At 38.8% G+C, this 23,858-nt stretch overlaps 1 protein-coding gene across 1 annotated transcript in view; it reads right to left on the bottom strand.

The window, feature by feature from the left end:
• The window catches only part of FRK (fyn related Src family tyrosine kinase), a 102,154-nt gene that overhangs the window by 16,081 nt on the left and 62,215 nt on the right, over positions 1-23,858 (bottom strand). Inside the window, exons 3-4 of the mRNA XM_005907401.3 lie at positions 2,516-2,679; positions 217-385 (exon numbers count right to left, since the gene is read on the bottom strand). Of these exons, the coding sequence (XP_005907463.1) occupies positions 217-385; positions 2,516-2,679 (333 nt within the window). The remainder of the gene's footprint in view (positions 1-216; positions 386-2,515; positions 2,680-23,858) is intronic.

The following is a 23,858-nucleotide window of genomic DNA, read 5'->3' as shown; positions in this document are numbered from 1 at the left end:
TTGGACAGTAAAGGTTAGTCTCAGTTTTCAACAGGATTAGGATTCAAAACCACACATCTGCAGTAATTGTGAAAATCTCAGGTGCTGGGATTGAGTACTGTGGTCACCTAGCAAAACACTTGCTTGGTGTCCAAACCAGCTGTCCCATGACCTCTTGAACATTTATAATGGCAAGTAGGTTATAAAAATCAATGTATGCCATTCTGGTTCTCATACCTGGCTTTAATGTTTTTACTGCTACCGGAGTGGTATTGTTCCACAGGCCTTCCCACACTTCACCAAACTGACCAGATCCTAATCGCTTCAAAAGTTGTATGGAGCTGCGGTCAATCTCCCACTGGTCCACAGTTTTATATGACAAATCAAAGGGAGCTGGAACTTGTATCTGTTTCACAGAATAATTAGAATACTGGTAAGAAAAAAGTTATATTTAACAATTTTTTGGTTGAAAATAACCTAGGTACTTTTAGAGTCATCACTTTTAAAAACAAAATATTGTAAATTTTATCCCAATTACCTTAAAATGAAAAGCAGTAGTGGTAGAATCTGCGCTATCACCTCGTCCAGCTGCTCTCCTCCCAGATCCTGCTGCATCAGGCACCTTGCTGTCCATCTGTCCCACCCCAAACCCCAATGTCCCCTCCCACCTATCTGGTATGCATTCTCTCTGTATCCTTGCCTACCTAAATCAAGGTTCAAGGTCAAATGAAGTTCCATCTCATCCACAGTTATTTCCCCAACTCTCTGACCCGTAGCATCTACCATATGTATCATCAAATTTCTCATAATTAATTTCATCTTTTTTCAATTTCATTTACTTATTTGTTCATTCATTTACTTAATAAATAAATATTTTTCAACACCAACTAGGCTTCACTGTGTAAACAAAGCAGGCAAGGCCTCTGCTCTCATACTTCACAGTCTAGCTTGTCATCCGTCATTAGATATTTATCTTATTTCCTCCACTAAGTCATTGGCATCTTGAGTGCACAGAAGGTCACCCATGTTTTGTAAATCTTTTCCCTATCTGAATTCAAAACTATGAGTTAAACTAAGTATTTTTAAGTCATGTCTTGGTATCAGGTGAGATATTTCTTAGCATAAGCTTAGATTTTCTTGTGAGGTCATTTCTGTACCATCTAAGATGTATATGCATGCATGCTCAGTGGCTCAGTCATGTCTGACTCTTTGTGACCCCATGGATTGCAGCCCACCAAGATCCTCTGTCCATGGGATTTTCTAGGCAAGAATACTGGAGTGGATTACATCTTCCTCCTCCAGGGGATGTTCCCAACCTAGGGATCAGACCCGCATCTCCTGCATTGGCAGGTGGATTCTTTACCACTGAGCCACTGGTGATACCCTAAGATGTATATACTTATATCAAAATTGCATATTCACTTGGCAGGATTTAACTCAATAAATTCCCTACATAATGATCAGGATTCTTCAGCTTCTACTTGTCTATAGTATTATAATCAGGCATCACCAGGATGCTTTCAGCAGTCATCCAGTTATAAACCATAGGACTGGCTATACCACTGACGGTACATGAGACCTAAACTCTGATGAGGAGCTGAGGGTTTGCCCAACTAAGGTGACTGACCACTATCTAATTTTAAACACATTTAGGTAAAACATGCAAACAGTGGAATTTAATGACAGATGTAGATAAAATTTCTATAAATGTTATCTCCTTCCACCAAACACCAGGCCAAACAAACTGTTAAACAGTTAAATGATATCTATTATATGCAGACAACTGGATAATGAACCTGGTCATTTCATGTTAATAGTCTTGAATACAGATCATCTAAGTAAGAATTATATTCCAACACTTTTTTCTCCTCCAGCTGTATCATTAAATGCTCCAATATCAGGATATTAGATTAGTGTCTTAGTGCAAAGAATGAATATTTTCTGTGTTCAGTGATTGCTTAAGGTCAGGACTTGGCAAACTTCTTCTGCAAAGGATGAGATCATAAATGTTTTAGACTTAGTGAGCCATATAGTCTGTTTCAACTACCAAACTCTGCTATTATAGCAAAAAGGCAAAGACGATTGTAAATGAATGAGCGTATCTATGTTCCAATAAAACTTATTTATAAAAATACTGGGGCTTCCCTGGTAGCTCAGTCAGTAAAGAATCTGCCTGAAGAGAAGGAGATTGGGGTTCGATCACTGGGTCGGGAAGATCTCCTGGAGAAGAAAATGGCAAACCACTCCAGTATCCTTGCCTGGAAAAATCCCATAGACAGAGGAGCCTGGTGGGCTGCAGTACATAGGGTCACAAAGAGACAGGCACGACTGAGCAACTAACACTTTACACTTTCATAAAAATATTAATAAGTGTGGGGTAGTATTGGCTCATAGGCCATAGTTTGCCTATCCATGCCTTAGGTATTCAATGACCTTTTTTTTTTCCTGAGCTAGCATATCATATGACAAAAAACTCCTATATCTGAAGGAAAAAAGTAACTTCAAAAGTAAGGAACACAGCTTGAAAGCATTTCACCTTTAAGCATGGTTTTCCCAGCTTGACACACAGGCCATCACTTGTCTTGGTGTAATGACTCACGAATTCATTCAGTGTTGAAAAGGTTCTTCTCCGGGTGAGGAAAAAGCCCCCTTCATCCAGTCTTCTGATTCTGTAGTGTTTCACAACCCCTTCATCTAAAACTGGAACCCAGAATAAGTCCTTTTAATAAACTTGCCAAAGCAAAAGAGATTTGCTTTTTTTTTTATGATGATAGCTCCATGCATGGAATAAAATTTTAACAAATTCTATTTATTTCTCAACTTTTCTTTCAGAAAAGGCTTCAGGAGGCTTACAAAAGCATATAGCAGAATAAAAAGGAAAAAAGAATGGGAAAATTATATTTTAAAGGAAATATAAAAATAAAAGAGTATGGTTAGCACTAAAAAACTATGCTTTGAGGCTTAGTATACTTGTTTAAAACAAGCTATAAAAGTGACTGTATTATTCTAGCAATGTAAAGAAGGAAATAGTTTCAGAAATCACAGTGTTCATAAGATAAAATCACACAAGATATTTAGAAACAGTTCTTTCTGGTACAGAGACAAAGGATAATTTTCTCCCATTAAATTATATAACATGGACACTGAAATAAAAGCGCTCTCAGGAAACAAAATCTATGTATAGACATATAGATACAGATATAGGAAGGGAAGGAAGGAGAGACAGAGACAAACATTATTTAGCCTTTAAAAAAAGAAAAAAACGGAAATCCTGTCATTTGCAACAATGAATGGAACTGGAGGCCACTGAGCTAAGTAAAATAAGACAGAGGAAGACACTGCATAGTATCGTTTATATGTGGAATTTTTAAAAAATGAACTTAGAGAAATAGAGTAGACAAATGCTGCCTGGGGGTGGGATGGGAGGACCAGGAATAGGGAGGAACTGATAAAAGGGCATGAAATTTCAGCTGTAAGAGGAATAAGGTCTAAACATCTAGTATATAACGTGGTGACAGCAGGGGATAACACTATATTATACAGGCGAAATTTGCTGAGATTGTCACATGTTCTCACCAAAAAAAGAGAGAAATATATGAGGTGACAGATATTTTCATTAACTCAGTGTAGGGAGAGGGAATCCTTTCATGATGTATATGTATTTCAAATCATCATGTTGTACACTTAAATATCTTTTTGTCAATTAAACCTCCATAAAACTGAAAAAATCACATCATCTGCATCATGAAAATATTTTACTTTCAGTTCTTTATATTAAATGCAGAGGGCAAAAAATAAATAAATAAATAAATGCAGAAGGCAGGCAAACATTTAGCTCTTCTAAAAATAACATAAGGTTCTTAAATCATAATTTTTTAAGTGTCTAGAACACATTCTTGTACTCTGATCTGTCAAGTTACCATTCCCTTTGACAATAACTCTTGAGGCAATGTTAATTGCCTTATATAATCATCACCAAATAGAGGGGTTTTATTAGGATATAGAACTAAACGCATACAGATTTCTGTATATGGATTAAAAAGCTAAAACAAAAAAAAACAGATGTAAACAATATTAACCTCAATGTATTTCTCCACAAACCAATAAAAAATATTAGAAGTAGGTAGCTATGTTATAAATTATACCTGCAATTTATATAAATATTGGCCTGAAAATTCCAGTTGCCATTTAGCAAAAAGAAAAGTACATAAATTATAACTGAGATGTCTAGCAAAGCAATATGTCTCCAACTGGAAATGATAGGAAGCATCAACATTTTTTTCCAATAAAAAAATTCTTTTTTAATCAAGATGGACCATATCTGGCTCCAAACTAAAATGGAATACCCGGAAATTAAACTTAAGAATTATCTTTTAACGCATCACAAAAGGCCTAGTGACTTCTAAGCCAGAGACTAAAGTCAACAGATGACTGAAGGGTCAAAATACTCGTGATTTTCTCAACAAGGGATGTAAATCCCAATGATTGATATGGCTTTGGCAATTGCTATTGATTATAGAGAAAACCTAAGTAAATGTTTACCAACTATTTATAGTTAAAAATTTAAACTCTTAACTGTAAAAACCAATATTTTCTAACTAGTATGTGACCAAAACACAGCAATGTCACTGAACAGCCATGTCTTCAACATTAAAATAAAAGAGCAGGCCTTAAAAAATTTCAAAATTTCCAAACGTTTCTACCGTAATGTTCCAACATTTCTAATAACTGTTGCTTTCTCTTTCTGAATTTTAATTTCTTTTTGTAGTCCTTTCAGAAGACTACAAATTGTGAAAACTACACATTACCAAAAGAAAAAGTCATTCCCACCTTACAACCTTAAATACCCCTTAAATGGTTTTCCCATGAATTTTCTAAAAGCCAGATCTTCTTCGGGTCTCAATTTAAATCCTCAGAACCAGCCTCCTCCCATCACCCTGTTGCATGTACCCTTGCAGCTCCTTTCTCTCACATCACCCAGGTTAATTGTGATGATGGATTTATCTCAGTAGAGGTGGCTCTGTGAATTGGAGGGTCTCTGTGTCATGAACTAATACCTACTCAGAGCCTGAGACAGAGTAACTAATACAAATATTTGCTAGTTGAGTGAACGATGTCACTAACTTTTAGATTTGAAATAAAATGTAAGTTTCTTAAATGTCTGCTGCAAAATTAAATAGCTAGCATTACTGATTCAACAGACATGAATTTGAGCAAACTCTGGGAGATAGTGAAGGACAGGGAAGCCTGGCATGCTGCAGTCTGTGGGGTGGCAAAGGGTCGGACACACCTTAGCGACTGAACAACAGCAACAAATTTTACAATTGTAAGTACTTTGAAGTCAAGACTCCTCCAGAATTTTATTTTTAAATAGAGGAAAACAAACCTAACCCCAGTGTATAAATACCATTAAAAGACAATCATTCATGTTTATATCCAATTTTTTAAGTTTTGCAATAACACAGGATGTGTACTTCATCTCTGATCAACATCACAGATTATTTATGTATAGTTCATTCAAGTTTTCAGTCTAGGCAAGACTAAAATATATATACACACACATATATATTTTTTTAATTAGATCACAGAAGCCACCTAAGGTAAATTCAATACACTGGGTTAGGATGAAAGCACTTTAAGTTATATTCCTGAGTAATCAAATCCAAAATTCATGTTGTTTTCTTCTTAAAGTGGTTTTAATTTGTTAGTAATGGGTCCACACATTTGTAAATTGCCCATTCCTAATAAAGATTGAATTCAGAAGATCTCAGAACCAAGGAAAAATGAATTTTCTATTCCTGTTCTAGTTCACCGTGATCTCTTTTATTGAACCAAATCTATTCTACATTCTACAGGCTATAAGTGAATGATAATGCTTATGCCATTCTTATTGTGAATTACTTTGAGTTCAGACTAGTTAAAGTATTTTAGTAGTTTAACTACAAAACATACAAGGCTAGCTATACAATGGAATCATCCATCAACAAACTCAGGAGCAGCACAATTGAATGAATTGAGCTACTAGAAGGCCAGACATCCTAAATTGGCATCTTGACTTGCATTTATAGTGTTTGACCTAGGGGAAAATATTTCACCTGTCAACTGATTAATCTACCAAAACATGTCCAAGAAGTAGGATATACTGCAGCGATGCAGGTAGGCATGTATGCAGAGTACAATAAAGGCTTATTGAACATTGAAAGAATTCAGCTATTTCTGCCCAAGACCTTCTATAAGGATTGTAACACTGGTTACCTGATTATTATTATTATTTTTGGATTGTAACACTGGTTACCTGATTATTATTATTATTTTTTTTTTTTTGGCCACCTTCACAATGAAGGCAACTGATTGTGCAGAAATCCATGTGATATAGATGCAGTCTTACGATTTCAGTCCCATATGCCGGCCCAAAAGCATTTACAAGGAGTTGGTGGCAGTTATGGAAGCCCAGTTTTCTCCTAATGATGAGATCTTATTTTAGTCTCTAATGTTAGAAAAGGTGTTTGTTCACCACTGCACAAAGGAGTGGTATTTCATCAAAAAAACACTTTCGAAGAGTTTTTTCCTCAATTTACCACGACTAACATATTCAGAACATATTAAATAATTCTGATACCCCAAAATTGTTTTTAAAAGACAGAGCCTCCAGAAATTAACTTTAGAAGGCAGTATAAACATTGAGTTAGAGGCTGTGTCTGCAAGACATGAAGACGACTTATTAGGCTTAGTGAAAAATATCAGAATGAGCAGCTTGGCATTTTGCAGATAAACAAATGGTTGAGTGAGCAGATTTTCATTTTTCAGCTGGTCTTCTGGCATCATCTGGGCATAGCGTTATTCCTACTGACTGATAATAATCTGCTCTCATACTGAGTAAAACAATGTGACTTAGATGATTGAGCAAATGATTGAAAATCAAGAACTCACTGCTCTAATCTTATTCTGCCAGTGATATGTTCTTTGACCTTCGGCAAAGAATTTCATTTCAGTTTCCTTATCTAGAAAATGAAAATAATGATCTTATCTATACACTCCCACAGGGGTAGTTTGAGTGTCATTATTCACAAAGGATGATAGATATTTCTAAATGTCCAATTGTGAGTACTGTATTAGAATATCAGTATTATCAAATAGCATTGTCAACAAAAGAGAGCCACTTCCACAGTAAAATTTTCCACTCTTTGCACAATAATGACTACATAACATAGTGGCTACCAAACACATTAAGTAAAGAAACTGCTATAAATTCGTGTGAGAGAACTCCTACACATGTAAACCCCTGTTTATTTGGCTTCTCTTTAGTAGGTTGGTTTGTACTTTTTTAAACTATTATGCTCATGATAACACCTACTATGCCATTGCTTCAGAACTTATGTCAAGATAGTTCTACACCAGTAAGTAAATAATTTTTGAGTCATTACACTGAATCCCCCATTAAAACAGAAGTGAAAGTCGTGAAAGTGCAAGTCGCTCAGTCTTGTCAACTCTTTGTGACCCCCTGGACTATACAGTCCATGGAATTCTCCAGGCCAGAATACTGGTGTAGGTAGCCTTTCCCTTCTCCAGGGGATCTTCCCAACCCAGGGATGGAACCTAGGTATCCTGCATTGCGGGCAGATTCTTTACCAGCTGAGCCACAAGGGAAGCCTAAGAATACTGGAGTGGGTAGCCTATCCTTTCTCCCCCGGATCTTCCCGACCCAGGAATTGAACTGGGGTCTCCTGCATTGCAGGAGGATTCTTTACCAACTGAGCTATCAGGGAAGCTCCCATTAAAACAGAATCCAAACAAACATCCATTTTGCACTGTATTTTGTTCTACAGCAAACAGAGTAGAATTCCAGTATGAGTAGTTTTGGAAGAACAAAGTATTGATACAGCTATCTAAAAATATTAAAGTGGCATCATGTAGAAGACGTGTTCTTTTTGGTGAAAAAAAAAATCCACCAAAACCAAAGAGAACAAACAGATTTGACTCTTTTCATGCATAAAACTCAACTACTGTGTTGGTCCCCAAGGTCACCTGCCTCCCTGCAAGGCATATTCAGTGAGCTGCGAACATCAGTCAGTAAGTCTGACTACTAAACTGGTAGGTTAAGTGAAGACTCTTTAAGAGAATATCTATATTAGGTGACTCAAACAACTTAACTAAAATAAGCTATTTGAAGGGTGGGGCATGGGAGGGAGGTTCAAGAGGCATGGGACATATGTATACTTATGGTTGAGTCACGTCGTTATGTGGCAGAAACCAAAACAACATTATAAACCAATTATACTCCAGTTAAGAATTTTTTGAGAAAAGCTATTTGAGGATACATCTGGCAGCTCTCGTGTCCTGAGGTCTTCCAGCATTGTTACTGGTCCAGGAAACCCGTTGACGTACGTTTTAGTCAAAGACAATATAAGCAATTATACTTACAGGCAAAAATCAACTGCCTCTTCCATATTATATAGCATAGAAATCCATGAGCTTGAATCATATGTCTGTCCAAATACTTAGAATATTTTTGAGAAAACCACTGGTCTTATCCTCAAGACCTATATGGTCTAATTCCTTACAAAGGCAGGCCAATCCCTGTCAAAGCTGGCTCTTAAATTTTCAGAACAAAATAATCAATTTTGTTGTTTATACCTATAATATCATACAAAGATGAGCATCACTTTAATTAATACATAATTATAGCAATCGATATTTTGTCATAATTTAATTTAAAAACATTACCACAGTTTTACACGAAAAAAGCATTCGCAGCCTCTGATATTGCACAGAGCTAGAGACATGATGCTAAAGCTGAAACTCTAATACTTAGGCCACCTGATGCGAAGAAATGACTCATTGAAAAAGACCCCGATGCTAGGAAAGATTGAAGGTGGGAGGAGAAGGGGACGACAGAGGATGAGATGGTTGGATGGCATCACCAACTCGATGGACATGAGTTTGAGTAAACTCAAACTTTGAGTAAGCTCAACATCGCCTGTTGGCGATAGACAGGCGTGCTGCAGTCCATGGGGTCGCAGAGTCAGACACGACTGAGTGACTGGACTGAACTGAACTGACATTGCACAGAAAGTCTCTGGGAATCAATTTGACTGTTTATTCCTCTCAGGACTCTAACTTCTCACTTAGTATTACATGGGCAATAAATCACCAGGAATTTACATCCATGGATTATATTATCTCAGTTTCCTACTGATAATTTTTCACTGGGTTAAGATTTAATGTGACACGAAAGCCAGTGCTTCTACTTTTCAAAACTTACCCTAAGGAAATAATTCAAGTATTTACATGTATTTATTTAGTTATATCTCTGCTTTGTTCCAGAAAGCTCCAAAAGCTTGCATAAATCATCAAAATAGAATAAAATTTAAGGGAAGTGGATGAAGGAAATAGGACAAAAAGGAAAGAAAAGGATGATGACTCCAGAAACGAGGCTGGTATACTGTATGTAAGGTATTCTTTAGATTTCCATTCCATTCATGTTTGCTAGATATGCACCGAAGATTTGGCTCTCTGCATTTTTGACAGCTCACAGCCATGAGGGAAAATCATTCAGTTACCTGATTCCCTGAAGAAAATATTAATAAATTCTTATTCAAAAAAACACATGATTTCTGGTACTGAAATGAGAGAAATTTCTCACATGAGTCCTCATAAAGAAAAACACAGAAAATGTAATAAGCAATATCACCATCAACATTCTTAAGAGTAAATACATCAACACATTGCAAAGGGCTGGTTATTAGACTGCCACTAAGGTGAGCCAGTTTCCAACTTGAAATTCAATGAGAGCATTGTATGGGAAACTAACCACTGTTCATCATCCAAAACAGGGAAAGCAATAAGTGTAAGGATATTTATGCAACATTTTTATAGCATGAAATGACTGGTAAATTGCAGTAAATCTTAAAATTGAGAATTAAAAATAAAATCATAAAAATTGTGTAGTAACAAGAAAAATATATCATGTGTTCAGTGTAATAAGTGGGGTAAAAAATTAAGAGTATAATTACAAACATGAGGATACATTTGGCTGCTGCTATGTCCTGGGGTCCTTTCCTGCTGAAGAAACCCAGCTGAGGTTCTTGTGAAAACCATAATTGCATGAGGGCTGAGATGATTTAATTTGCCAACAGGATAATAGTTGTGCTAGATTGGCAGATTTGTGAATATTTTACTCATTCTGTTTTTTCAAACCAACTGTAATAAAAGTATAGTGAATTTAAAATAAAAGCATATACATAATGCTTCCCACTTTATAGAGAGGCAACATAATTAACCACCTGAGACAATGTCCACACACATTATTCAAGACTGTCTATTAAGATACTTGATATTCTTTATATAAAGACCTCTATGAACTCATTTCTCTTTGAACTTGACACTTAAAATCATAATGCATCTCTTCTCACATCACCCAGTGAGAAGCACAATATGGTTCCATTTCTGCCTTAACTGCAAGAGAACCCCAAGCTAAACTGATTTCTAAACTGTGATAATTATCTCCCATTAGAGGCTCAGCAAGATCTATTTCTCTGTTCTTTTTCATTGATTTGTCTTTTTTACTGTTTAGCTGTATTTTACGGGTTTTTTTTTTAATGTTTGCTTATTTTTTTATGTTTAGCTCTGTTTCAGCAATGTAAGCCAACTTGAAAGCTTTTGTAGAAGTAAACACATTCACAAATGAAATGATATACAATCAAATAAAATGGCATATCTGCCAAACATAAGAAAGAATTTCTAATTAAATGAATTGCCCAACACTGGGACAGGCTGGTTCTCTGGGGTTTCTGGGAGGTTTAATGCTCCACTTAGAAACTTAAAATTGTAAGGGATTTCTTGGGAAAAGCAATATTAGTCTAGACAGCTTTTGCAAATTCTACTAGTCTATCAAAAAAAGGAAAACATGAAACGTGAATGGCAAGAAACTTTACATATGACTGAGTCTAAATCCCTCTTTTACTAATGAACCTAGAGTTTCAAAATCAACTGCTAGTAGTTTGCAGGGCTGGAATCCACGTCTAGTCATCTAGGGTGCCCTGTTAATGACAGTAGAAATAGGAGAAACCTTTAACAATTATTTCCTGTTTCCTGTTTTGTTTCTCTTTTTTTCAAGAAATTGACTGATTTCTTAGGAGAATGTTTGAGGACTTTTAGAATACCACCTTTATCTTCCCTATCAAACTCACCCCAAACTCTCAGGAAGCCTTCTCTGTGATGGAGAACTCAAGCCCTGAATCCCTGTTCTCCTTCTTTGCACCCCATCTCAGTGAGTAGTAGACATGTTAAACAGAATGAACATGAAAGTCATGGAGAAATGTAATGAAAGATAATTGAAATACTTTGAAATGAATTTTTACCTCCTTGGGAAAATACAAAGGACCTTCTCATGTATTAACTAATTGATTTTCATAGCAGAATACTGTCTCCTTCCATTTTTCATTGTTTTCACATATGCAAGACAACTTTTGGTCATTTGCTCATTATTCCTTCACATTTCCAAAAGCAGAGAGCTCTCATTCTCCATACCCAATGAGGACCCTTGATATAAGATGTGTTCCTGCTGTTTAGTTCAGACAAGTATTAGGTGAAGTGTACACAGGTCTGTTCAGATTTGGCTTCATTTGTCATAGCTGGTGGCAAACACAGCTCTGGTCATGTTCAAGTAAACATGTCACATAAAGACAAGCCATCTCCTAGTCATAGGCTGCTTTTGGAAGGCAGGCCAACCATCTTCCTAATGCCTGTGACTAGTTCAGGTATAAATCAGGTGAACAACCATGGATACTCACCATGATTCATCACTATCCCCAGAAAAAGAGTTTAAAGTACATGTTTCAGTGCAAGGGGGCGCAACACCTCCATCTTCCTGTGCAAAAGGTAGTACTCTTTACGCACAAACATAAAACCAACTGGATTTTTATTGAGCACCCGCCTTAAGCAAGCACTGTGCTAAGTGCCTTTTTATGTCATATTTTATTTAATTTTCATACCAACCCTAAGGGATGTGGATATTTCTTCATTGTTTTACAGAGCAGAAAACAAAGTAGAGGGAGATTAAGTAAATTTCCCCTGGATACAAAGCAGGTAAATTTTCATTCTATGAGTTGAAACCAGGCAACAAAATGCTGAATCCCATACCACACACTTAATCCCTCCACCAACTGTCTCCTTCTATTGCCAAACAGCAAGTATTTTTAAGCTACCCTCACAAGTCACTGCTCACAGCTCAGGGAGCAAGTAGGCTTATGGGTACTATTTAATCCCAAGATTAGGATAATGCTACAGAGAAGGTCTATTTCTGCAACTGACACCTTTTAAGGGAAACACAGGTTGAACATTCTTCCATCCAATGCTGTGATTCCACTTTTCTTATTTACTCGTTCTGAGTCTTCTCTGCCTACATCTTCTTTCTATATTGGTTCTGACCTGGACCACCACCTCAGCTCTCACAACTATCTTTGATAACACTGCAGACACGCGGCTTCAGCTGACTGTACTAGAGGTGCGATGACCCCCCAGTCTCTCTCTCCAGTGCACCTTCCTGACCCCTGCGGCACCTCAGATGTACCAAGTCACAACTTTAATTCCCATGATCTTATTCCCCAGTTTCCTCCCCACTTGAATATTCTCTCTCAGCGAATAGCATTGCCATCCTGAAACCCAGACAGCAAAGCTAGAGATTCAAGGATCACCCCTGATTCCTCTGTCTTCCTGATTTCTCATCTCCAACTGAGCATTATATCCTATCTATTTGTACTCCCCGTCACCATCACCCTATGGCGTGTCCCCTCAGTTTCTCTCTTCTGGGCCGCTGCTTTCCTGTCTCCAACATCTCTGTCTATCTTCCACAGTCACCAGAGTCACCTTCTAAAACCCAGATCTGAATTTATGATTCTCCTTTTTAAAGCTCTTCAAGTGTGCCCCATTGCCTAATGGTCATACACCTTAATGGAATTCTCTTCTGCACCCTACCCTCAAGGTTTAAACACTTATTGGTAGTTTCTGGAAGACACCATGATGTTTCCTGTTTCTGTGCATTTGCACAAACTATTTACTCCAACTAGAATGTTGTTCTATTTATATATTAGAGACAAGTTCATTTTTCAAGCTCCAGCTCAGGCTCTCCTCCTCGATTAAGCCTCCAGACCTGAGCAAGCAGTGACTCACTTGGTCCTTCATATCCCACTGTTAATAGACTTCTGCTGTTGAATTCATTCCACAGTGCTGCTCCTGCGTATTTACACTGGCCTTCTCCTACTGGCTTTTGAGCCCTTTGATAGCATTTAATTAGAGGCGCTAGTGGTAAAGAACTCGCCTGCCAGTGCAAGAGAAGTAAGAGACATGGGTTCAATCCTTGGGTCAGGATGATCCCCTGGAGAAGGAAATGGCAACCCACTTCAGTATTCTTGCCTGGAGAATTCCACGGACAGAGGAGCCTCGTGGGCTACAGTCCATAGAGTTGCAAAGAGTTGGATACGACTAAGCAACTGAGCATGCACACATACACACAATTATGTGAGACATGAGGCCAGTGAATCAATCATTCTTTCTTGGCTTCTAATAGGTGCAGCATCCTTCCCCATCACTTTGACTTAGGATGTGGGTGTGTAACTTGCTATGGAGTGGGGGCAAACAACATATGGCACATCCCAGGAAAAGTTGTAAAGAGTTTGAATAGCAGGTCTCCTCCCACCTTGCCCCTTCAACCTTCTGCTCTCCACCAGGAGAGTGCCATAGCTGGGTCAGTGGCTACTACTTTGACCTAAGTCCCAGAACGAAAGCTATATGGAAATAAACCTAGGCTTTCTATCTGGGACAGAATCTAACCAAGTGTGACCAATCAACGTGTCACAGGAGTAAACCACTGAGATTCAGGATCAACATCTGATTGATCCAGGATATTTTAAAGAAAGCAATGTGACTTCTGAACAAGATTTAAAAGCTGCCCAAAGATCCAATTTTGGAACTAGCTATGCTCAGATCTTGGAGAAGGCAGTGGCACCCCACTCCAGTACTCTTGCCTGCAAAATCCCATGGATGGAGGAGCCTGGTGCTGCAGTCCCTGGGGTCGCTGCAAGTTGGACAAGACTGAGCGGCTTCGCTTTCACTTTCCACTTTCATCATTGGAGAAGGAAATGGCAACCCACTCCAGCGTTCTTGCCTGGAGAATCCCAGGGACGGGCAGCCTGGTGGGCTGCCGTCTATGGGGTCGCAGAGTCAGACACGACTGAAGTAACTTAGCAGCAGCATGCTCAGATCTAGTTAGGTTACCTTTGATGAGCAACTTACTCTGTCTTGTCTCCAATTCCATCAATTACAAAATAAGTGTCTTGAAAGTCCTTTCCAGTTCAGATTCTCTAATGTCTAGCATTCTAACAAGGAAATAAACATAGTCATCATAACATTCGAATGAGGTAGAGAAAAATTATGACTGCTACTTTCCAGAAGAGAAAACTGGGACACAAACTTAAACATTTATATAAAATCTGAAAATTCTGAAGACTCATCGTTATGACAAAGGCACCTGCAGGAAAAGACAATGGGCTGCATGTGGAGTATAGTGCTTGACGCTTAGGATTCTGCCCTGTCTACTGGGCAACCCTCCCACCCAATAGCAGCTTCATTAAAGTATCCAACCCTCATTTTTTGCAACCTAAATTACCAAAATAAATATAGCAAAGTGCTGAAGTTACAGCACAAATTTCAAAGAGAAAAGAACAAAGCCAATGTCTTCTTCCTGCCATCCCAGACAGCAATGACCATATTGACAGTTTCAGAGTCCCATCATTAAGCCATGACACTAAGCTAGGATCATGGTACAAGCTCTCCAAAGGCTTAGGTTTGAATTTTAATGACAATAACATATATTTACATTGCCAGCTTAGTGCCAGGCAGTGTTCTAAGCACTTCTCATGCATTAACTGGTCTAACTCGTCTAATCCAAATACCACCAGGAGGTAGATACTATCTTTAATCTCCATTTTACTAAAGAGGGCTTCCCTGGTGGCTCACACAGGAAAGAGTCTGCCTGCAAGGCTGGAGACCCTGGTTCGATCCCTGGGTTGGAAAGATCCCCCAAAGAAGGAAATGGCAACCCACTCCAGTATTCCTGCCTGGAGAATCCCTTGGACAGAGGAGGTCCATGGTGTCATAAAGAGTTGGACACAACTGAGCAACTAACTCTTTCTTGCTTGCTAAGGAGGAACCTGAGGCACACAGAGGCTGAGTGATTTGCCCAAAGCCACATTGCTACTAAGAGAAAAAAGCCAAACCCATGCAACCATGCTGCTGAGTTTATTACTATTGACGGGAGAATCCAACTGTCACTCTGATGACCTCATTGTCCCAACCTAGATAACCTCAGAATAAAATTCTGCTTCCAGATTTCTCTCAAATTTCCAGTGTAAGGAAGCAATCCCCATTTCTACTCCAATCCATCACTATTCAATACAGAAAATCAAAATGTTTTCCCTGATTTCAACTATTCGCTTAGTCTTGTAAAAACCACAGTTAACACAACAAATAAGTAGATACCTTTCCTATAAAAGTGTGTCTTTTCTATTTAGTTGGTATTTCCCCTCCACTGCCAACTAGAAGGTACACTTCATGAGGGCAGGGACTGTCAGGTTTACCATTGTAGCCCAGCCTTCTGAATACCAACTGCACATAGTAGGCATTAAATAAGTATTTGATGAATGAATGAATAAATCACAAGTTCTTTAAGGCTTGGATCATCATTTTGTTCAGGATTATACACATAAAAGATATAAAGAAAATGATGCTTACTAAAAGTACATGAAAATAGAAATATAATTTTTGCTTCTTTCCTTTTATGGTTTTTCCTCCATATTTTACTTCTGGAAAAAGATTTCTGCAAGTGAAAAGGAGATAGCTGTGAAAGAGGATTTAAGGAAGGCCCCTGACCCACTGAAACAAATAGGAAAATAAATTTAGTCTCTGCCATGGCTAGACTTTTAAGACAACAGAATACTTTCTTAATTTGTAGTTCCCTTGCCAAAGCATCTAATAACCTGAGGCAAAGCATGTTTCTAAGATGCATTAGAAATGATTTCATGATTGATGCAATGCTGACAAATAGTTATAAAGTAGCTAATATACATGTATCATTTGAAATATATAGTTTAAAAATTAGAGCTACTCATTTATTAAATTGGATTGTGTATATTTCATTTACTTTGTATATCATGAACACATCTTATGTAACTATCAGGACAGGGAAAATAGATAACCTGAATCATTAAGAAAATACAAAGCTTGGTCAATTTTTTGAAATTAATAAAATTATTGCCAGTTGGATGTGGTTTTATTTATAGCACAAGATGCTAGAGATATTTTAAAATTAGAAACTTCTTTTCAACTAAAAATCAGATATTCTTCCCCTTTCTATAAATTAATGAGTCGTGGAAACAGAAAATCTAAACCAAAAAAACCTCTATTGTTTCCATAACGGCATGCTATTTCTTGATATGCCACTAGAGAGAGCACATGCTTGACTGAAAGCCCTGCTTGGCGGCAGTTGCGAAGAGGGGGGACCAGAAGATAGAAGTCAGCCTAGTATTTTGGTTTTAAAATAAAGGTACACATATAGCATTCAGCATTGTAGACAACATCCATGTTTGTGTAAACATCGTGTGAAATATTCTTGTTAGGCTTAATGTTACAATTTTGTTTTGTTTTGTTTTTTCAATAACATGTTTTCTCCACTTAGTGTAACAAAAAGAAACTGGACACTTTATTTAAGAATCAGGTAACCTTGAAATATAAACATTTATTTAGTTATTATTTCCCTGAGATATAAACTAAACTAACTTTCTCAAGGCTGGTGGTAAGGAGGAGGAGTTGGAAGGCCTTTGAGTCTCTGACTTTCCTTTCCAAAGTCAAGATATCTTAGTTTCCTGTTCAATCAAAAACTCAGCACAATGCCTCAAACGTTCTTCCTTATCTATGCCTCCTTTGTATTCCGCTGTTCAACTCTTGTCCTAATCCTTCCCCCTTTTCCCCAGTTTGAAAGCATCAAGTTCATATATTATCAAAGCCCAAGATCCAGAAAGAACTGGTTTGACACCTCAGGTCTGGCAATGTCCTACTATCCAAAAATATAATCCATATTGAATTTGGATGCCTGGAGACAAAAGTTTTTTGCCTGTGTATCGTGTGTGTGTGTGTGTGTGTGTGTGTATGTGTATACAGACATAAACATAGATATATGTACTACATAATAAAATGTTAATTTTACTTTATAGAGTAAAACATCTGAAATATAATTTATCAGTAGTAATGTTAAGAAAAGGCAGGCATAATATGATTACTTACCAAAAAACACCACTTGCTATTATGGGCAGTGATATTTGCAATTAAGTTGAACACAACTAAATTATGACTTTAATTAAAAGGCATTTTCTAAGATGGCACCAACATGTTTAAAATTTAATACATTTTATGTGAGATACTGGAATTGTTAACATAGAATTTTCTTTCTGCACCGTTTGCACTTTTTAAAAAGCAAAACATCTCTAACCAATATCAAAATGCTCCCTAATCCATAGACATTTCATTGCATAATAAATTGAAGGAGCACTTTTTTCCCAACCAATTATTACTTGCCCTTCCTTGGGATATACGATTGTATTTATATCCATGGCTAATAGTAATAGAATTCCTGACATTCTCTTGTGGCCACTATGTCCACATTAATTTTAAATGAAAACTAAATGGAGGCTGGGGGGACTGATAATGAAACACACAGCCTTTGGCCATTGGTCAGCATCCGATTAGAATGAGTCAGCAGGTCTTAGAAAGTTTGGGAGCGATAGTGGTATCTCAGCGGTTAGTGAAAGGTGGGTTTGGGTCTGAATTCTGGGCCAGGCAGAGAGATACAGGGCCACAGTGCCAATGACATCCTTCTCCAATTCTGTCTCCCCTACAAGTCTTATTACCTGCAAACAACTAATTTGTTAAGGGGAGAAGCTGTCTTTTTTCTAAAAGAAGCCTGAAACACAGCACACAGGATTATTTGTGATCTTACATGGTCCAGACCTCTGAGGTTTAACAAAGCGACAATGGCCTTGCTTATCTTTGCTGCTGGTAGACGACAGGGTAAATACATGAGTGTTTGAGCATCTACCATCTTTACAAACTGTTCTAGAAACCATGGAGATAGAGAAGAAGCATGAAACAGAAGCAATAAAAGTATGTTGCTTCGGCTCAAGGAGTGTATCACCTAGTTTGAAAAGCACGTTTTTACCTACACTGAAAGAGTAACTCATAAATGTAAATGAGTCTTTGAATATGTAAGTTCAACATGAAGGATACACACAAGGTCAACATGAAAGGGTACACTTCTTCCCTGACGAAGCTGCTGCTGTTCGCATTGTTTTTTGAATTGCCTTCAGAATGAATTTAGAAGGCATGCAGATATATTTACCAAGTTATAAGTCCATGGTATAACTCAGGTTAATCAGCCATATGATTCAGAAATTTCTTTCAGTGATTCTGGCCACTTCCAAGTATTGAAGCTGCCCTTAATGAACATATTAACATATTAAATTGCCCCAGCTATGGCCTTTCACATAAAGTGATATCCTTTCTGTAAAGGCAGTTCTGCTATTTGTGTGATACTTCAGTTCTAAAAATTCTAGTATATTTATTTTAAAAATTAAATTATGTTGCTGCAGAGACCTACCTTATATTCTCAAGAGTAGATAGCAGGCTTCAAAGCAATCACAAAGTACTATTATAAAAGTGTTGCACATTCCATGGGACCTATGTGTTCAATGTAATGGAGATGTATCACAGTGAGTTCTCAGTTCAGCAGACACAAGTTAAAAAATAGATATGCCCTCCTGCAATTGCTTCAAACACCTCTGAACTAATTTCCTTTGGTTCCCTCTCCTCTCTCCAAGCATGTCTTCGCATGGACTTCATCATGGCTCAGGTGACTAGTTTCCCCCAATCACAGTTACCATAGATTATCCATTCTCCCTTATTTTATCTCATTTCTGATCAGCCACCAATTCCTGTCAGCTTTATCTTTTAAATATTTCTCACCTCCATGCCCTATCCTCTATTTGCTAAACCTCTGCCCTGATTCAAGCCATCACTGACAGAGACAAACAGGACTCTCTAGCAAAAAGCCCCAGGAGCTCCTTCTAAACTGCATGATACTGGGCCCACTGGGCCTGTCCCCCCACAACCCGCTTTGAGCAGTAAGAAGGGCTGCACCTGAATTCTATTATACTTCTGACAGGTCCTATGGTTTCCTTTTCCACAAAAGAGGAGCTACAATTTCCCACAGTGCCAAAGCCCAGAGGAGCTGGGCTTTCCAAACCACCCTGCAAACAGCTGATATCCAAAATCAGGCTAAGAGGCTTGTGCAAGTTTCCTGATGAGAGGGACTGGCTGTGGGGAAAACTGGGTCTTGCTCTAGTGGGCAGGGTCATGCTCAGTAAACCTTTAATCCAATTTGCTGATGGGTGGGCCTGTGCTCCCTCCCTGTTAGGTGTTTGGCTTGAGGCGACCCATTCCCAGAAAGGCAAACCAGTCCTGGAGCCCATGGGCTGTATGGCAGAGCTAAAGAGGACTTATGCCAACATGCGCCTCCCAGGACTGCTGCTGCTGCCGGTGCCCGTGTCCGCACAGCAGACCACGGCCAACGCACCCCTCCGAAGGAGACCCTCAAGCACTGGCAGGCAGGTCTGGCTCAGTCTCCTTTCCCCAGGCTCCGGGTGCACACAAGGTTTCGTCTGTGCCCTCCACGAGTCTCTGTTTCCCCAAGTCCCATGGAAGTTCTGTAATCAAATCCCACTGTTCTTCAAAGTCAGATTCCCTGGGGACTCCCAGTCCCTTTGCCAGATCCTCAGGCTGGGAAGTCTGATGTGGGGCCTAGAACATTTGCAACAGTGTGAGAAATTCTTTGGTACTATTGTTCTTCCTGTTTGTGGGTCGCCCACCTGGCGGGTGATTTTAATGTGATTGTACCCTCCTACCATCTCATTGCTGCTTCTCCTATGTCCTTGGACATGGAGTATCTTTTTTGGTGGGTTCCAACGTCCTCCTGTTGATGGATGTTGCCGCTAGTTGCAGTTTTAGTGTGCTCACAGGAGAAGATGAGTGAAAAAGCTGGCTTAAAACTCAACATTTAAAAAACTAAGATCACGGCACCCAGTCCCATCACTTCATAGCAAATTGATGGGAAAACGTAGAAACAGTGATAGGTTTTATTTTCTTGGGCTCCAAAATCACTGCTGATGGTGACTGCAATTATGAAATTAAGACACTTGCTCCTTGGAAAAAAACTGTAAAAAATCTAAAAAGCATATTAAAGACCAGAGATATCACTTTGCCAACAAACGTCCATATAGTCAAAGCTGTTGTTTTTCCTGTAGTCATGTATGGATGTGAGAGTTGGACCATAAAGAAGGCTGAGCACTGAAGAATTGATGCTTTCAAACTGTGGTGCTGGAGAAGACTCTTGAGAGTCCTTTGGACAGCAAGGAGATCAATCCAGTCAATCCTAAAGGAAATCAACCCTGAATATTCTTTGGAAGGACTTATTCTGAAGCTGACACTCCAATATTTTGGCCACACGCAAAGAACAGACCTTATTGGAAGAAACCCTGATGCTGGGAAAGACTGAGGGCAGGAGAAGAAGGGGGAGACAGAGGATGAGATGGTTGGATGGCATCACCAATGCAATTGACATGAGTTTGAGCAAACTCCAGGAGTGAAGGACAGGGAAGCCTGGTGTGTTGCAATCCATGGGGTCACAAAGAGTCAGACATGGCCTAGCGACTGAACAACAACAACAAACTCAGACTGCTCTCGAGCGCCCTAAGGCCACTCCTGCACTTGCCCCATAAAAAAAGGAGAGTAACAAAGGGGCCGTGCGGCTTCTGGGGACAAGCAAAGCATCAGTGCAGCTGGCTAACTGTAGGTTCCCAGGCCCCACTCCATGGAATGCTGACTGACTGCTGTCTCACACCTGTGATTTCAGACAGCAGCGATGATGCTTCTGTGTTTACCTGTCATTTCTCCTCAGAGTGAGTGAAGTCGCTCAGTTGTGTCCAACTTTTTGCTACCCCATGACCTGTATAACCCACCAGGCTCCTCCATCCATGGGATTTTCCAGGCAAGAATACTAGAGTGGGTTGCCATTTCCTTCTCCAGGGGATCTTCCCGATCCAGGGATCAAAGCCCAGTCTCTTGCACTGCAGGCAGACTCTTTACCATTTGAGCCACCAGGGAAGCCCTGCTCCCCAGACCATCACCTATAAATTGTTCACCTGTTCTGCTTTCCACATTGCCACCAACATTTAGCCCAAGGCACTTTCTACCTAACACCTCCTTCTATATTTGAACCTAGAGAAAAAGGTCCACATTTCTCACGCTGGTATACAAGGCCCTGAACAGTTCAGCTCCAACTTTTCAGGCTCATTTTTGGCCATTCCTGCTCTCCTCCATCACTGCTTTACACACACACACACACACACACACCCCCTGCACTATCCTTCCCCCTTTCCACCCTCCATTCCACATAACACTGGACATATCACAACCCTGTGCGTTGGCCTTGCCAGAAATAATCACTGTCACCCCGCTACCTTGTGAGGCAAACTGAACACAAATGCGGCCTCCTCTGGGAAGCCTTCCGAATGCCCTCTCCTAGACTTGGCCCCTGCCCTCTCTCATCTCACAACAGGAGGGTTATAACCCTCCTGAGACAGTGCCCTGCTCTTCCTGATGCCCTTGATTTAACAAAGGCCTGGCACAGAGTAGGCACTCAAACGTTTGTTCCAGAAATAGTATTAAAAAATGATATCAGCTATTAGATGTATCAACCTGAATATTGCTGATGAACCCTTTTGTCTCATGTCCTCAGGGTGGTCATTTCTCGACTATCTTCAGTCTAGTATCACCTGCTTTTGAAAGGGTTTCACTGAGGATGAATCTGGAACTCCCTCTCCTCCTCTAGAGATTTTTCCATGCAGTTATCTAAAGTAAAATCACTATGTGCAATGCAGTGTTTTTTCTGAAAAACTCAACTGAAAGTCATTTTTCAGCCTTCAAGATGTATTTTTCTGAAAGTGTACCTTAAACAATAATATAAATGCTTATGGGACACCAAACATTGAATTAATATTAATGGCAATAACAATGATCATTTCCTTTAGAGTAATTGAAGTCAAGAAATAGCCGAACCAGTTGACATGAAGCCAGAATTTTACATTTTTCATCAGAAAAACAACTCTCTACCAATGACAAATAACAGTAAGGCCACTAAAACTACCTGTCATGCATCTAATGAAGACAGATTCTCCGGCTACCACATATAATATGTAATATCCAAAAGCACTGCTCTAATCCACAGCTAATTAGTGTCATGCCATTATGAGAGGTGTCACGGCCCCAACTCTCTCCCCAGATCAGCGCAGACCTCACAAGAGCTGACAGCCGTGCAAGGATCACAACAAGCCAATTAGCACCCACCCCAACCTTGGGCTGCTGCTTCTCAGCGCCTGCCCCAGCATCAATAAATCACGCTTCCTCGTGAAGCTCTTCTCTGACAGCTACGAACCGTTGCTGCTGGAGGAATAAAGACAATACTTCGAAGGAAAACTCATGTGGGAAAGACAGAGATAGAAAAGGGATATTATTTGCCTTCCTTTAGTGGCACAACTGTCAGCAAAATTGAAGACCATCAATTCAGACTGATTAGGAGACAACTGCACTAAGAAATAAATTCATGACTGATATACCTGAAGATCGTTAGTGGTAATCAAAGTCAGCAATTGGCTTGTTCGGTCATTTGTTTGTTTGAATGTAGATATATCAAAGACCCGTTTTCCCCATTTTTCTCCTGTATCACCCTCCTTCTGGCTAATGAGAAAATTTCCCTTTCAGCAGAACATAAAGGTCTGCATTTATTTGCCCCCCAGTGAATACACAGCAATCAGATAATTTGTTTGCAAGACTCTAAATGGCTTGACTTCATTGAAAAGGAATCTATAATGATATGCTGGTCTCCAAGTAGAGCCTACAAAGCTTCCTAAATCCATAGGCAAGCGCTAGAGTATTCTCAGCACATAACAGCCAATATCCTTGTAATTTTATTCTAAGCCTATAAAGCTGTTTTGTTCCATAATATTCTACTTATAAAGTGTTCAGAACAGTCACTGTAGCCTGGGAATTATTTAAAGACATGACTCAAGTAATCCTACTTTTCCTGGGTTTTTCTCATGGAAATATTCTTCTTCTAGATTTTTAATGCTAGGATCTAAAACATTTAATCTAGCTTTTGACTGATGACTACCTAATATATAAGCACCTGTAATGCTTAAAGATAACTCTGAGGTTCCCTACACTTCTTGTCTTCTAAGATATTATTAAGTAAACACATACTTGACCCTTAGCCAGAAAACTACATTTGACCAAATGTTACATGTCATGGGTTAATTAAGCACATTGGCATTCAGGATTTCAATTCATTTTCTATTTACCAGGCAAATACAAATGAAATGTAAAACAAAAAAAAAAGTATTATGGCAAGATCAATTCTGACAAGTTTAGACTCTGCTTCTTGCTTATCATTTCTCTAGAAGGATAGACTAGTAGATAATGCAAAAGTGTGAAAACACAGGCAGATCCATATAGTTTTCATTTCATACCTAGAAAGTATGTATTTGAAACTATTTACAGATACTTCTAACCATAGAAAATTTTTTTTGCTAATTTTTATATTACTAGAGCGGTTCAGTACACTTATTGTTGATACTATTCTGAAGATAAATAAGGCAAACTTAAAATTAACATGTCCATGTTCACACAGAAGAACATGACTACAGACTCTCAAATCCATA

The sequence above is a fragment of the Bos mutus genome, chromosome 9 (genome assembly GCF_027580195.1).
Source record: "Bos mutus isolate GX-2022 chromosome 9, NWIPB_WYAK_1.1, whole genome shotgun sequence".
In the NCBI taxonomy this organism is placed as follows: domain Eukaryota; kingdom Metazoa; phylum Chordata; class Mammalia; order Artiodactyla; family Bovidae; genus Bos; species Bos mutus.
The sequence above is the reverse complement of the archived record's forward strand: the minus strand, read 5'-3'. Positions and strand labels throughout refer to the sequence as shown.